This window comes from Rhinopithecus roxellana, chromosome 11 (genome assembly GCF_007565055.1).
Source record: "Rhinopithecus roxellana isolate Shanxi Qingling chromosome 11, ASM756505v1, whole genome shotgun sequence".
Classification (NCBI taxonomy): domain Eukaryota; kingdom Metazoa; phylum Chordata; class Mammalia; order Primates; family Cercopithecidae; genus Rhinopithecus; species Rhinopithecus roxellana.
This window is the reverse complement of record NC_044559.1, coordinates 48,027,496-48,043,028: the sequence shown is the minus strand read 5'-3', so window position 1 is coordinate 48,043,028 and position 15,533 is coordinate 48,027,496. Positions and strand designations below refer to the sequence as shown.

The following is a 15,533-nucleotide window of genomic DNA, read 5'->3' as shown; positions in this document are numbered from 1 at the left end:
TTTTTTTTTTTTTTTTTTTTTTTGAGACAGAGTCTCTCAGTCACCAGGCTGGAGTGCAGTGGCATGATCTCAGCTCACTGCAGCCTCCACCTCCCAGGTTCAAGCAATTCTCCTGCCTCAGCCTCCCAAGTAGCTGGGACTACAGGTGTGTGCCACCACACCCAGCTAATTTTTGTATTTTTAGTAGAGATGGGGTTTCACCATGTTGGCCAGGCTGGTCTCTATCTCCTGACCTCGTGATCTGCTCACCTCAGCCTCCCAAAGTGCTGGGATTACAGGCGTGAGCCACCACGCCTGGCCCATTCTTTCTATTAAGATGGTTTCCTAGAGTCAAGCAGTTCTCACCTGTTAGTATGAGTGAATTTCATTACAAAACATTAGCATCTGCTGAAGACTAAATCCTAGGCATTTTATGTAGAAGGGGAGATTTTTGTGAATGGACTGGTTTGGAAGGGAGTTTTCAGAACAGGCTTCCCCTGAACATTTTGCGCATGACTGCCAGGTTGAAATAGCACTTGCATCCAGTGAGGCCAGAATGATACAAGTAAGGAGGACATGAGATGATAAGAGTTTTGCAGAAAGTTGCAACTTCTATATAAATTGCCTTGTTATTTTTTACTGAGATTATATCAGTACTACTTTTATTGGTGTTAAAATGTTACCTGCAGCTACACTAATAGTTTATCCCAGGTGTGGACCAGTTGTTATTGAGCAATATTTTGCTTCTTCAGGATTTGCTTCCTAGGTGGCTTAACTTTCTTAAAGCCCTATGAGAAGATTCCCGTGATTGTTGAAGAAATGTTTCCACTCAATTCCCACTCTCAGTAAATTGTGGCCTGACTTGTGTAATTTAAAGTGGGAATGGCCAGCACGGTGGCTCACGTCTATAATCCCAGCACTTTGGGAGGCTGAGGCCTCCTATCATTCCAGACGGAATGATGATATAAAATTTTTTAAAAATATATATTATTACTTGACAGTACTAAAAATGGGCAGCTCTTTGTCATTTTCTAAAATGTGGGCACATGTTATTTGTATTTAAAACCTAGAACTGAGCACCCAAGACTTTGAGAAACATGAAGGCATTTGGCCTCTAGATCCCAGCAGGGAGGCCTGTGGGTCTCAGGAGCCTATCACCAGCTTCCGTGGTCCAGAGCTCAGGTGTGGGGTCTAGTTAGAAGGACCACAGAGGTCAACTAACTTCATTTGTTTCCTTTCCAAGAAAAGCAAAGCAAAGAGCATAACATATCTTCTCTTTGCTTTCTTTTTTACAAAATGAGTACATTATTGATGGAACAACCCCTTTTATGAGGCCTATGTACCAGGAATTCAAGGGAGGAATCTACTGTTATTTCCCACCATTTGCATGTTACATGTGAGGACTGGGATGGTTGTTTGCATGTTAGCAATATGTCAATCACTTTTCATATATCTTCATGTAACAGGAATAGCTGAAATGTTCAAGACCCCAGTGAAGGAGCAACCACAGTTGACAAGCACATGTCACGTCGCCATTTCAAATTCAGAGAATTTGCTTGGAAAACAAGGTCAAGCAACTAATTCAGGAGAAGAACCTCTGCTGCCCACCTCAGAGAGTTTTGGTCGGTTTCCTTGTTTCCTACCACTGTGATGTTTTGGGATAGGAACATACAGTATTATTGTTTTAGAAGCAGTATGATATTGCTTCTCTAAAAGAAATGTTCCTGGCAGAAAATACCATTTCCGTCTTCTCTGTTCTAATTGAAAGGGAGATTTCAATCAGCAGTTGAACTAACATTGGCATTCATTGACTTACATAGAAAGACAGACTCCGTTAATGTGAAAGACACCTTTGGCTTCTTTATTATAAGTAACCAGGGAGACATAGCAAAAAAGTACAATGGTGTCTCACCATATTTACATATAAATTACTCAAATTCAAAATTATTGCCAATTACAAAACAGAAAGATAACAGTTTGTATACTGTACAATTATTCCTGCTAACCTTCTAGGTGGGAGCAGGCCCGGGATGAGTGTGAGATGGGAGATGAGAATCCAACTAATCTCTCATTTGGCACTGGTCACTGTGTTCCTGTCATAGAGGGAACAGCTTGCTACCCTGAAGATGTTTGTGGTAGGTAAATATTTCCTGTGTAATATGGACCCTAACCACACAAGGATAATCCATGTTATTTTATTGGTGATTTAAGCCAAGAAACAGCTGTTTGTTTCTAATGTTTGAAGGAAAAAATGCCTATATTTACGTCAGTGACACAGGGCATGGCAACCTTTGGAGGATCCTTCTTAAGCAATATTTTTACCTTCTATAATCATTTCAGCATCCAACTTGCTTAATGATGACCCCACTGTAGCACCAAATAATATTATTCTTAATTGTGCATGGCTCTTATAAAACAGATTTATAGACACATAAGTAGCCTTGTTGTTAAGTGAATACGAAGCTGAATATTTAGTTTTTTACTATATTTTATGAGGCTATAATACTCGATTGACATGAGATACTAATAGAATGTATTTATTGTATATGTTTTTATTTCAGGAGGAAATGTATTCTTCAGTGCACAGAATTCAGCAAAACAGCCATCTGATAAATGCTCTGCAAGCCCTCCCCTAAGACGGCAGTCTATTAGAGAAAATGGAAACATAGCAAAAACTCCCAGGAACACCTACAAAATAACTTCCATGGAGACAAAAACTTCAGATACTGAGACAGAGCCTTCAAAAACAGTATCCATCGTAAACAAGTTAAGAAGGTCTATGGAGTTCAGAAATATACAGAAGCTACCTATAGAAAGTAAGAGCGAAGAAACAAATACAGACATTGTTGAGCACATCCTAAAAAGATGTCAGAAGGCAACACTACTACAACAAAGGAGAGAAGGAGAGATGAAGGAAATAGAAAGACCTTTTGAGACATATAAGGAAAACATTGAATTAAAAGAAAATGATGAAAAGATGAAAGCAGTGAAGAGATCAAGAAGAACTTGGGGTCCAAAATGTGAACCAACGTCTGATCTGACAGATCTCAAGAGCTTGCCTGATACAGAACACACGAAAGACACGGCATGTGGCCAGGATCTCCTCCAAACCCAAGATCATGCCAAGGCACCAAAGAGTGAGAAGGGCAAAATCACTAAAATGCCCTGCCAGTCATTACAACCAGAACCAATAAACACCCCAACACACATAAAACAACGGCTGAAGGCTTCCCTGGGGAAAGTGGGTGTGAAAGAAGAACTCTTAGCAGTCGGCAAGCTCACACGGACGTCAGGGGAAACCACGCACACACACAGAGAGCCAGCAGAAGATGGCAAGAACATCAGAATGTTTAAGGAGTCTCCAAAGCAGATCCTGGACCCAGCAGCCTGTGTAACTGGAATGAAGTGGCCAAGAACGCCTAAGGAAGAGGCACGATCACTAGAAGACCTGGCCGGCTTCAAAGAGCTCTTCCAGACACCAGGTCCCACTGAGGAATCAATGACTGAAGAGAGAACTACCAAAATAGCCTGCAAATCTCCACCACCAGAATCAGTGGACACTCCAACAAGCACAAGGCAACGGCCTAAGAGAAGTCTCAGGAAAGCAGATGTAGAGAAAGAATTCTTAGCACTCAGGAAACTAACACCATCAGCAGGGAAAACCATGCACACACCCAAACCAAAAGGAGGTGATGAGAAAGATATTAAAGCTTTTATGGGAACTCCAGTGCAGAAACTGGACCTGCCAGGAACTTTACCTGGCAGCAAGAGAGAGCTGCAAACTCCCAAGGGAAAGGCCCACCAGGCTCTAGAAGACCTGGCTGGCTTTAAAGAACTATTCCAGACTCCTGTTCTTACTGAGGAATTAGTGGCTGCCGGCAAAACCACTAAAATATCCTGCAAATCTCCACAGCCAGACCCACTGGACACCCCAACAAGCACCAAGCAACGGCCCAAGAGAAGTCTCAGGAAAGCAGACGTAGAGGGAGAATTCTTAGCATTCAGGAAACTGACACCAGCAGCCGGCAAAGCCATGCACATACCTAAACCAGCAGTAGGTGAAGAGAAAGACATCAACACATTTGTGGGAACTCCAGTGCAGAAACTGGACCTGACAGAGAACTTAACTGGCAATAAGAGATGGCCACAAACTCCTAAGGAAAAGGGCCAGGCTCTAGAAGACCTGGCTGGCTTTAAAGAGCTCTTCCAGACACCTGGTCATACTGAGGAAGCAGTGGCTGCCGGCAAAACTACTAAAATGCCCTGCAATTCTTCTCCACCAGAATTAGCAGACACCCCAACAAGCACGCAAAGGCAGCCCAAGACACCTTTGGGGAAAAGGGATGTAGAGAAAGAGCTCTCAGCTCTGAAGAAGCTCACACAGACCACACACACAGACAAAGTACCAGGAGGTGAGGATAAAAGCATCAAAGCGTTTAAGGAAACTGCAAAACAGAGACTGGACCCAGCAGCAAGTGTAACTGGTAGCAAGAGGCAGCCGAGAACTCCTAAGAGAAAAGCCCAACCCCTAGAAGACCTGGCCGGCTTGAAAGAGCTCTTCCAGACACCAATATGTACTGACAAGCCCACGACTCATGAGAAAACTACCAAAATAGCTTGCAGATCTCCGCAACCAGACCCAGTGGACACCCCAACAATCTTCAAGCCACAGTCCAAGAGAAGTCTCAGGAAAGCAGACATAGAGGAAAAATTCTTAGCACTCAAGAAACAAACGCCATCAGCAGGCAAAGCCATGCACACACCCAAACCAGCAGTAAGTGATAAGAAAAACATCAACACATTTGTGGGAACTCCAGTGCAGAAACTGGACCTCCCAGAGAATTTAACTGGCAGCAAGAGACGGCTACAAACTCCCAAGGAAAAGGCCCAGGCTCTAGGGGACCTCTCTGGCTTTAAAGAGCTCTTCCAGACACCAGGTCACACTGAGGAATCAATGACTAATGATAAAACTGCCAAAGTAGCCTGCAAATCTTCACAACCAGACCCAGACAAAATCCCAGCAAGCTCCAAGGGACGGCTGAAGACATCCCTGGGGAAAGTGGGCAAGAAAGAAGAGCTCCGAGCAGTTGGCGAGCTCACACAGACGTCAGGGGAGACTACACACACACACACAGTGCCAACAGGAGATGGTAAGAGCATCAAAGCATTTATGGAGTCTCCAAAGCAGATCTTAGATTTGGCAGCAAGTCTAACTGGCAGCAAGAGGCAGCCGAGAACTCCTAAGGGAAAGTCTGAAGTCCCTGAAGACCTGGCCGGCTTCAAAGAGCTCTTCCAGACACCTGGTCACACTAAGGAATCAATGACTAATGAAAAAACTACCAAAATATCCTACAGATCTTCACAACCAGACCCGGTAGACACCCCAACAAGCTCCAAGCCACAGCCCAAGAGAAGTCTCAGGAAAGCAGATGTTGAAGAAGAATTTTTAGCATTTAGGAAACAAACACCATCAGCAGACAAAGCCATGCACACACCCAAACCAGCAGGAGATGAGAAAGACATCAACACATTTATGGGAACTCCAGTGCAAAAACTGTACCCGCCAGAAAATTTACCTGGCAGCAAGAGACGGCTACAAACTCCTAAGGAAAAGGCCCAGGCTCTAGAAGACCTGACTGGCTTCAGAGAGCTTTTCCAGACACCATGCACTGATAACCCCACGACTGATGAGAAAACTACCAAAATACTCTGCAAATCTCCACAACCGGACCCAGTGGACACCCCAACAAGCACAAAACAACGGCCCAAGAGAAGCCTCAAGAAAGCAGACGTAGAGGAAGAATTTTTAGCATTCAGGGAACTAACGCCATCAGCAGGTAAAGCCATGCACACGCCTAAACCATCAGTAGGTGAAGAGAAAGTCATCAACACATTTGTGGGGACTCCAGTGCAAAAACTGGACCTACCAGGAAATTTACCTGGCAGCAAGAGACGGCCACAAACTACTAAAGAAAAGGCCAAGGCTCTAGAAGACCTGGCTGGCTTCAAAGAGCTCTTCCAGACACCAAGTCACATGGAGGAATCAATGACTGATGACAAAATCACAGAAGTATACTGCAAATCTCCACAACCAGACCCAGTCAAAACCCCAACAAGCTCCAAGCGACGACTCAAGACATCCTTGGGGAAAGCAGGCGTGAAAGAAGAGGTCCTTCCAGTCGGCAAACTCACACAGACGTCAGGGAAGACCACGCAGACACACAGAGAGACAGCAGGAGATGGAAAGAGCGTCAAAATGTTTAAGGAATCTGCAAAGCAGATGCTGGATCCAGCAAACTATGGAACTGGGATGAAGAGGTGGCCAAGAACACCTAAGGAAGAGGCCCAATCACTAGAAGACCTGGCCGGCTTCAAAGAGCTCTTCCAGACACCAGGTCACACTGAGGAATCAACGACTGATGACAAAACTACCAAAATAGCCTGCAAATCTCCACCACCAGAATCAGCGGACACCCCAACAAGCACAAGAAGGCGGCCCAAAACACCTTTGGGGAAAAGGGATGTAGAGAAAGAGCTCTCAGCCCTGAAGAAGCTCACACAGACCACACACACAGACAAAGTACCAGAAGGTGAGGATAAAAGCATCAAAGCATTTAAGGAAACTGCAAAACAGAGACTGGACCCAGCAGCAAGTGTAACTGGTAGCAAGAGGCAGCTGAGAACTCCTAAGAGAAAAGCCCAACCCCTAGAAGACCTGGCCGGCTTGAAAGAGCTCTTCCAGACACCAGTATGCACTGACAAGCCCACGACTCATGAGAAAACTACCAAAATAGCCTGCAGATCTCCACAACCAGACCCAGTGGACACCCCAACAATCTTCAAGCCACAGTCCAAGAGAAGTCTCAGGAAAGCAGACGTAGAGGAAGAATTCTTAGCACTCAGGAAGCTAACACCGTCAGTAGGGAAAGCCATGCACACACCCAAACCGTCAGGAGGCGATGAGAAAGACATGAAAGCATTTCTGGGAACTCCAGTGCAGAAATTGGACCTGCCAGGAAATTTACCTCGCAGCAAGAGACGGCCACAAACTCCTAAGGAAAAGGCCCAGCCTCTGGAAGATCTGACTGGCTTCAAAGAGCTCTTCCAGACATCAGGCACTGACATGCCCGCGACTGATGAGGAAACTACCAAAATGCCCTGCAAATCTCCACAACCAGACCCAGCGGACACCCCAGCAAGCACAAAGCAACAGCCCAAGAGAAGTCTCAGGAAAGCAGACGTAGAGGAAGAATTTTTAGCACTCAGGAAACTAACGCCGTCAGCAGACAAAGCCATGGACACACCCAAACCAGCAGTAAGTGATGAGAAAAATAACACATTTATGGAAATTCGAGTGCAGAATCTGGACCTGCCAGGAAATTTACCTGGCAGCAAGAGATGGCCACAAACTCCTAAGGAAAAGGCCGAGGCTGTAGAGGACCTGGCTGGCTTCAAAGAGCTCTTCCAAACACCAGGTCACACTGAGGAATCAATGACTGATGACAAAATGACAGAAGTATCATGCAAATCTCCACAGCCAGAGTCATTCAAAACCCCAACAAGCTCCAAGCAAAGGCTCAAGATCTCCCTGGTGAAAGTGGACATGAAAGAAGAGCCCCTAGCAGTCAACAAGCTCACACGGACGTCAGGGAAGACTACGCAAACACACACACAGCCAACAGGAGATAGTAAGAGCATCAAAGCATTTAAGGAGTCTCCAAAGCAGATCCTGGACCCAGCAGCAAATGTAACTGGTAGCAAGAGGCAGCTGAGAACTCGTAAGGAAAAGGCCAATGCTCTAGAAGACCTGACTGACTTCAAAGGGCTCTTCCCAGCACCAGATCACACTGAAGAGTCAATGACTGTTGACAAAAACGCAACAATTCCCTGTAAATCTCCCCCAGCAGAACCAGCAGACACTGCCACGAGCACAAAGAGATACCCCAAGACACGTCTCAGGAAAGAAGTGAAAGAAGAGCTCTCAGCACTTGAGAGGCTCACACAAACATCAGGGCAAAACACACACACACACAAAGAATTAGCAAGTGGTGATGAAGGCATCAAAGTATTTAAGCAACGTGCAAAGAAGAAACCGAACCCAGTAGAAGAGGAACCCAGCAGGAGAAGGCCAAGAGCACCTAAGGCAAAGGCCCAACTCCTAGAAGACCTGGCCGGCTTCAAAGAGCTCTCTGAAACATCAGGTCACACTCAGGAACCACTGACTGCTGGCAAAGCCACTAAAATACCCTGCAAATCTCCCCCAGTAGAAGTAGTAGACACCACAGCAAGCACAAAGAGGCATCTCAGGACACGTGTGCAGAAGGTACAAGTAAAAGAAGAGCCTTCAGCAGTCAGGTTCACACAACCATCAGGGGAAACCACGGATGCAGACAAAGAACCAGTAGGTGAAGATAAAGGCATCAAAGCATTGAAGGAATCTGCAAAACAGACACTGGCTCCAGCAGCAAGTGTAACTGGCAGCAGGAGACGGCCAAGAGCACCCAGGGGAAATGCCCAAGCCCTAGAAGACCTGGCTGACTTCAAAGACCCAGCACCAGGTCACACTGAAGAATCAATGACTGATGACAAAACCACTAAAATACCCTGCAAATCATCACCAGAACTAGTAGACACCGCAACAAGTTCAAAGAGACGGCCCAGGACACGTGGCCAGAAAGCAGCAGTGAAGGAGGAGCTGTTGGCAGTCGGCAGTCTCACACAAACATCAGGGGACAAAGAACGGGTAGGTGAGGACAAAGGCTTGAAAGCATTTAAGCAACCTGTAAAGCGGAAGCTGGACGCAGAAGATGTAATTGGCAGCAGGAGACGGCCAAGAGCACCTAAGGAAAAGGCCCAACCCCTAGAAGATCTGGCCAGCTTCCAAGAGCTCTCTCAAACACCAGGCCACACTGAGGAACTGACAAACGGTGCTGCTGATAGCTTTACAAGCGCTCCAAAGAAAACGCCTGACAGTGGAAAACCTCTAAAAACATCCAGAATAGTTCTTCGGGCCCCTAAAGTAGAACCTGTGGGAGACCTAGTAAGTACCACAGACCCTGTAAAATCACAAAGCAAAAGTAACACTTCCCTGCCCCCACTGCCCTTCGAGAGGGGAGGTGGCAAAGATGGAAGCGCCACAGGAACCAAGAGGCTGCACTGCATGCCTGCGCCGGAGGAAATCGCGGAGGAGCTGCCAGCCGGCAAGAAGCAGAGGGTTGCTCCCAGGGCGAGAGGTAAATCACCGGAACCCATGGTCATCATGAAGAGAAGTTTGAGGACTTCTGCAAAAAGAATTGAACCTGTGGAAGAGCTGAACAGCAACAACATGAAAACCAACAAAGAGGAACACAAATTACAAGACTCGGTCCCTGAAAATAAGGTGAGAGGAAGTATTACAGCATCACCCAATATCATCTTGGATAGTTGTCAGTTTCTGTGTTATACTTTGCATGTAACCTGACGTAAGTGGTTATCATTTCCCAAACGGGTTCCATTTAACACAGTGAATAACTGCAGGCCATGGTAAAGAATCTTCTTGGGACCTATAGAGGGAACAGACTAATTTGGGAAAAGAACTAGTCAAAAATGATAAAATGATTAATGCAAACTTAGAAGAGTTTCTCAAGAGCCAAATGAGTAATGTTCATCTTCAAATGTTTGAAAAATTGATCAGAGGATAGGTGGGTCGTTCAGTTCTATATTCCAGATACTTTCACCAAGACCAGGACTGGGTTAAAAATAATATCTATGTCACTATTTTAACTATCAGAACAATATCAATAGGGAGTGTGTATTCTTGAGAAGGGGGAAACTGTCTGGACTGTTAAGAGAGGTTCCTACTGCATCCAGAGAAGTTTGGGGGAACTCCAGAAATGGTAATTTCCTATTCTGCCTTAGCAGTGATGGTTAAAGGAATAGGAATTCATTTACTCTGTAAATGAATGAATAATGGAGCTTCTTTCTATAAACTGTAAAAATTAGATTTGATACATGTCTTATTAGGCATTGTTACTGAAATTTATCCTGAATGCCTTATTTATAATTTGTCAGCAGAGACGGTCATTTCTCCATAGGAACAAAGTACCAAGGCATTACCTTGACTATCTTAGATGACAGGTTTCTTAGAAAATTCATCAGTGTGTAATTTTCAAATGGTTTCTCCTTTTAGTTTACTGTTGTTGATTGTTCTCCCTGTTGAATTTTGAAGTTTGTTTTACTAATTATTGGAATTCTGTGGATGTCTTCTCATTTCTTTAGGGAATATCCCTGCGCTCCAGACGCCAAAATAAGACTGATGTAGAACAGCAAATAACTGAGGTCCTGGTGTTAGCAGAAAGAATAGAAATAAACAGAAACGAAATGAAGCCCATGAAGACCTCCCCAGAGATGGGCATTCAGAATCCAGATGATGGAGCCCGGAAACCTGTACCTAGAGGCAAAGTCAGTGAAAACAAAAGGTGCTTGAGGTCTGTGAGACAGAATAAGAGCTCCCAGCCTAAGGTGGCAGAGGAGAGCGGAGGGCAGAAGAGCGCGGGGGTTCTCATGCAGAATCAGGAAGGGAAAGGAGAAGCAGGAAATTCAGACTCCATGTGTTTGAGATCAAGAAAGACGAAAAGCCAGTCTGCAGCAAGCACTTTGGAGAGCGAATCTGTGCAGAGAGTAACGCGGAGTGTCAAGAGGTGTGCAGAAAATCCAAAGAAGGTAAGCCATTTACTGTTTTCCGTTTTTAAAAGAGACTGTTTTGATGTATGGTTTTTTTTGTTTTGTTTTGTTTTGTTTTTGAGACGGAGTCTTGCTCTGTCGCCTGGGCTGGAGTGCAGTGGTGCGATCTTGGCTCACTGCGAGCTCCGCCTCCCGGGTTCACGGCATTCTCCTGCCTCAGCCTCCCAAGTAGCTGGGACTACAGGCGCCCGCCACCTCGCCCGGCTAATTTTTTGTATTTTTTAGTAGAGATGGGGTTTCACCGTGTGAGCTAGGATGGTCTCGATCTCCTGACCTCGTGATCCGCCCGTCTTGGCCTCCCAAAGTGCTGGGATTACAGGCTTGAGCCACCGCGCCCGGCCTTGATGTATGTTTTGCCCAAGGTTGCAAAGGCAAACAAAAAGCATTATTTTCAACAGCACTCTGCCAGCTCCCAGTTACATTCATGGAAGGAGCATTATCCTAAGACATACATTTTGTCATTTTAGTTATATTTTGTTGTGTCTGCTTTGGGGATTCCACTTCAAATAGCAAATTCACATTATGAAGACTTTCTTCAGAAAGAAAAGGAATTTGTCTAGTGGCTAATTGACTGCTTATGATGTACCTCATGATACAACTGCAGGTAGATGTCTTCAGCCTCTCTGTAGTTCAAAAACACCTATTGAAACAGAAAAGTTCTTTTCCCAAAAAAAAAAAAAAAAAACTATTGAAACAGAAAAATGTCCAAGGAATTCTTTGGAAAGGTAGAAGGAACAGAGGTTGGGGTGGCCCTGAGACACACGCTGACTATGTGAGAATTCCTGATCAGTGGGGAGTGCTTCTGCCCTCCAACCCTCCTCCAGCCAGAGACTATCTAAGCTAATGAACTTTAAGTGCTACTGAAATCACATCAAGTTTAGCCACACATAATTACAAGCATGTGGACAAATCGATAAGAATGATTAGATTCCATTAGTGTTCTTCTGGGGAATACTTGGTTTAGCTAAAATAAAAATAGGTTGAATTGCTCCCTGTTTGTGAGTGGTATAAATTTAATTCTTAGCACACACAAAATTTGGACCTAAAACTACCATATTCTGAGTTCAGCAAATGAAACTGATATAGCAATAACCTCTTCAGATACAGAATTCTGGCAAGTACAGCTGTCCAGACAGACCTTCAGCACAAATTAGGAAGCTTCAACTGCCAAGAAGAGGAAAGATTCCCCAATACCTGCTGCATAGCCAGGCAGCCAGTGGAGGCGGAGGGATTGTGTGTCTGGATGGTGGGCAGAAAGTCCTAGTGGGGAGATACCCATAGACTGTTCCAGAGAGGGAAGAGGGGAGGCTCAACAAGGACACTGATGCCCACACAGGTGTCCTAAGTCAGAGACTACTTCTGGGGCAGGCTGGAAGCAGAAGACATCTGACAGTGCCAGACAAGGTCCTAGAGACCACAGGGACACCAGGGATGCAACAGCTGATGTGGGTGAGCACCGTCACCCGTCCAGTCTTACAATAAAACACAGGCTCTAGGCGCTCACCAGATTCACAGTCTGGAAGGTGCTGCTCCATCAGAATGAAAGAAAAGAAGGGTGAAAGCAAATCTTTTAACTAGGATGGTTCCTGAACACAGAGCAGCCAGGCCCAGGGCTGAGCCAGGCCCGGTGTGTCCTGCCAGGGGCACTCCAGCCTCTTCTCACACACAAGCACCCAGGAGACGCCCAGCACATACATGCTCCTCTATTGCCGAGTTCTTCGGTGGGTGTCGGTAGTCCTGGAAAATGCATATATAACAGATTTTTTCCAGTAAGAAGCTTATAGCCATGCTTTTCACCATGGTCCCTCCCCCTTAGCCAAGAGGTGAGAACTCCTGTAAGAGTGAAGGCCAAGGCAGGTCCCCTACATGCAAGTTGGGGATAGTTCTGTCTATGGGAGCTGCTTGGTTTAGAAGACCCAAAAGACTTAGTCCTGGTTGGATTCACTTTTTCTGAGTGACATTTTTTAGTTTGTGAAAATGTGTGCATTGATGAAGAAATTTTGTTTTATTATGTATTAGCTTAAAATGCATTAGGAACTTTTGTATGAAAAGATCACATTATTTAAGTGTAAAAAAACTGCATAATAAAAGCAGTTCAAGTCATGAAAAACAACGTTAATGGAATATATTTTAAAACTTATTTCTAGCCTCAACATTCATTTTCTACAACTAAGGACCAGATAATACCTAGTAAGCCTTTGAGGTTTTGCAGAGGAGGTCGATTACAAAAATGGGTGTTTAAATTACTTAAGAGTTCTTTTTTATTTCTTCCCACACAGGCTGAGGACATTGTGTGCGTCAAGAAAATAAGAACCAGAAGTCACCGGGACAGTGAAGATGTTTAACAAAAAAAAATCGAACTGGGAAAAATATAATAAAGTTAGTTTTGTGATAAGTTCTAGTACAGTTTTTGTCATAAATTACAAGTGAATTCTGTAAGTAAGACTGTCAATCTGCTTAAGGGAAGAAAACTTTGGATTTGCTGGGTCTAAATTGGCCTCGTAAACTCCACTGGGAGCACTGCTGGGCTCCTGGACTGAGAACAGTTGAGCACTGGGGGCTTTGGGAAGGAGTTTGGACCATGCTTTGCTCTCAGCTTTGCGGAATGAAGCCTTGAGGTCTATCATCACCCACAGCCACCCCTACAGCAGCCTTAACTGTGACCCTTGCCACACTGTGTCATTGTTTAAATGTTTGCCTGTGTCCTCCAGGGCATGATGGCAGGAACATCTACGCTCGTCTGTCCCAGCGCTGAGCCGGCACTTGGTAAACATGAATGAGAGGGCGAGCGCACTGATGAATGGAGCTTTTAAGACTTGTCTCCAGTGACTAGGCCCGGGGCACTTGGTCCCCATGTTGAGGCGACTGCACATCTGCACAGGCCAGTGACTAGGCCCGGGGCACTTGGTCCCCATGTTGAGGCGACTGCACATCTGCACAGGCCAGTGACTAGGCCCGGGGCACTTGGTTCCCATGTTGAGGCGACTGCACATCTGCACAGGCCAGTGACTAGGCCCGGGGCACTTGGTCCCCATGTTGAGGCGACTGCACATCTGCACGGGCCAGTGACTAGGCCCGGGGCACTTGGTCCCCATGTTGAGGCGACTGCACATCTGCACAGGCCAGTGACTAGGCCCGGGGCACTTGGTCCCCATGTTGAGGCGACTGCACATCTGCACAGGCCAGTGACTAGGCCCGGGGCACTTGGTCCCCATGTTGAGGCGACTGCACATCTGCACAGGCCAGTGACTAGGCCCGGGGCACTTGGTCCCCATGTTGAGGCGACTGCACATCTGCACAGGCCAGTGACTAGGCCCGGGGCACTTGGTCCCCATGTTGAGGCGACTGCACATCTGCACAGGCCAGTCCTAGTTTTGGTACCCTTTCCTTTCTGAAAATAAAGTGCTTTGGAGAAGGACTTGTGAGCACGTCTTTAGGGACCAAGAGTGACTTTCTGTAAGGAGTTACTCGTGGCTTGCCTTTGTCTCTCGGGAATACTTTTCTAACTAGGACGGCTCTCACCTGAGACATTCACCCGCAGAATCTCAGGGGCCCGGGCTCTGGCGCGTCATGACCTCAACCTGGCTCCTCATCTTCTCCGGCTTCCCTGTCATTGAAAGCTCCAGAAGTTTACTGATTCTGCTCCTGCCTGTTCTCTTTCTGACTCTGTCTGGCAGCCCGATACCACCCGGTATAGGAAGTGACACCAGTACTCTGAAAAGCACCATCGTGCTTGGAGGGACTGAGCACTCAGCCCTTCAGCCACGATTTCAGGATCACTTCCTTGTGAGCTGCTGCCTCCAAAATCCCCTTTGAAGCTTAGACATCCTTCTCCAGCTTCAGGCCTGTAGATATAACTTGTTCATCTCCATTTACTTTCCAGTTTGTCACCTGTCCTCTCTGTGTTCCGCAAATCAGAGAATAGCCCCCCATCTCCCAAGTCACCTGTCCGGACTCCCCATTTACCCACTTTGCCAGGTGCAGGTGAGGATAGCACACCAGACAGGGTAGCTGTCCCCCAGCAAGTGCCCTGTGTGGTCAGTGCACCCCCCATCTCCACACTTGTCTCCCCAGTGTCTGGCGGGGAGCCATGTGACATGAATATTTACTGAATGAATGCAGAAATCAGTGGTACTGACTTGTGCTGTATTGGCTGCCATGATAGTGTTATAACAGCATCGTCCATGATCATAAGGGAGAATGACATTCTGCTTGAGGGAGGGAATAGAAGGGCAGGGAGGGGACATCTAAGGGCTTCACAGGGCTGCAAAGAGTACGGGGATTGTGCCAGAGCAGAACGGGGGAGGGTATTCAAGGAAGAGCGGCTCTTAGCGGAGGCACTTTGGAAGGTGTGAGGCATAAATGCTTCCTTCCAGGTAGGCCAACTTCAAAACCTTTAGTAGGAATGTTGCTATGATCAAGTTGTTCTAACACTTCAGACTTAGTAGTAATTATGAACCTCACATAGAGAAAAATTGTATCCAGCCATATGCCTGTGGAGTGGAATATTTTGTTTAGTAGAAAAATCCTTCAGAGTTCAGTTCTAACCAGAAATCTTGCTGAAGCATGTCAGCACCTTTTCTCACCCTGGTAAGTACAGTATTTCAAGCGCACGCTAAGAGTGGTTTTCATTTTACAGGGCTGTTGACGGATTAGAAACGTTCATTCAAGGGCTGCCGCTGTGTTTAATAGATGAACACCACTTCTACACAACCCTCCTTCACTTTGTATGGTGGGGAGGGAGGGAGCTGGCAAATACTGCCCATTGCCCTGGGCTGACTACATTTGAGAACAAATACCCACCCATTCCCACCATGACATGGTAACTTCTC

At 46.0% G+C, this 15,533-nt stretch overlaps 1 protein-coding gene across 4 annotated transcripts in view; it reads left to right on the top strand.

Moving 5' to 3' along the window:
* MKI67 (marker of proliferation Ki-67) overlaps positions 1-13,096 on the top strand; it is a 28,802-nt gene extending 15,706 nt beyond the window's left edge. For all 4 annotated transcript variants that reach the window (XM_030940873.1, XM_030940875.1, XM_030940872.1 and 1 more), the window contains 4 exons: positions 1,446-1,601; positions 2,541-9,358; positions 10,237-10,680; positions 12,981-13,096. In XM_030940873.1, the coding sequence (XP_030796733.1) occupies positions 1,446-1,601; positions 2,541-9,358; positions 10,237-10,680; positions 12,981-13,046 (7,484 nt within the window). In that variant the 3' untranslated portion in view covers positions 13,047-13,096. The remainder of the gene's footprint in view (positions 1-1,445; positions 1,602-2,540; positions 9,359-10,236; positions 10,681-12,980) is intronic.
* Positions 13,097-15,533: the final 2,437 nt, after the last annotated feature.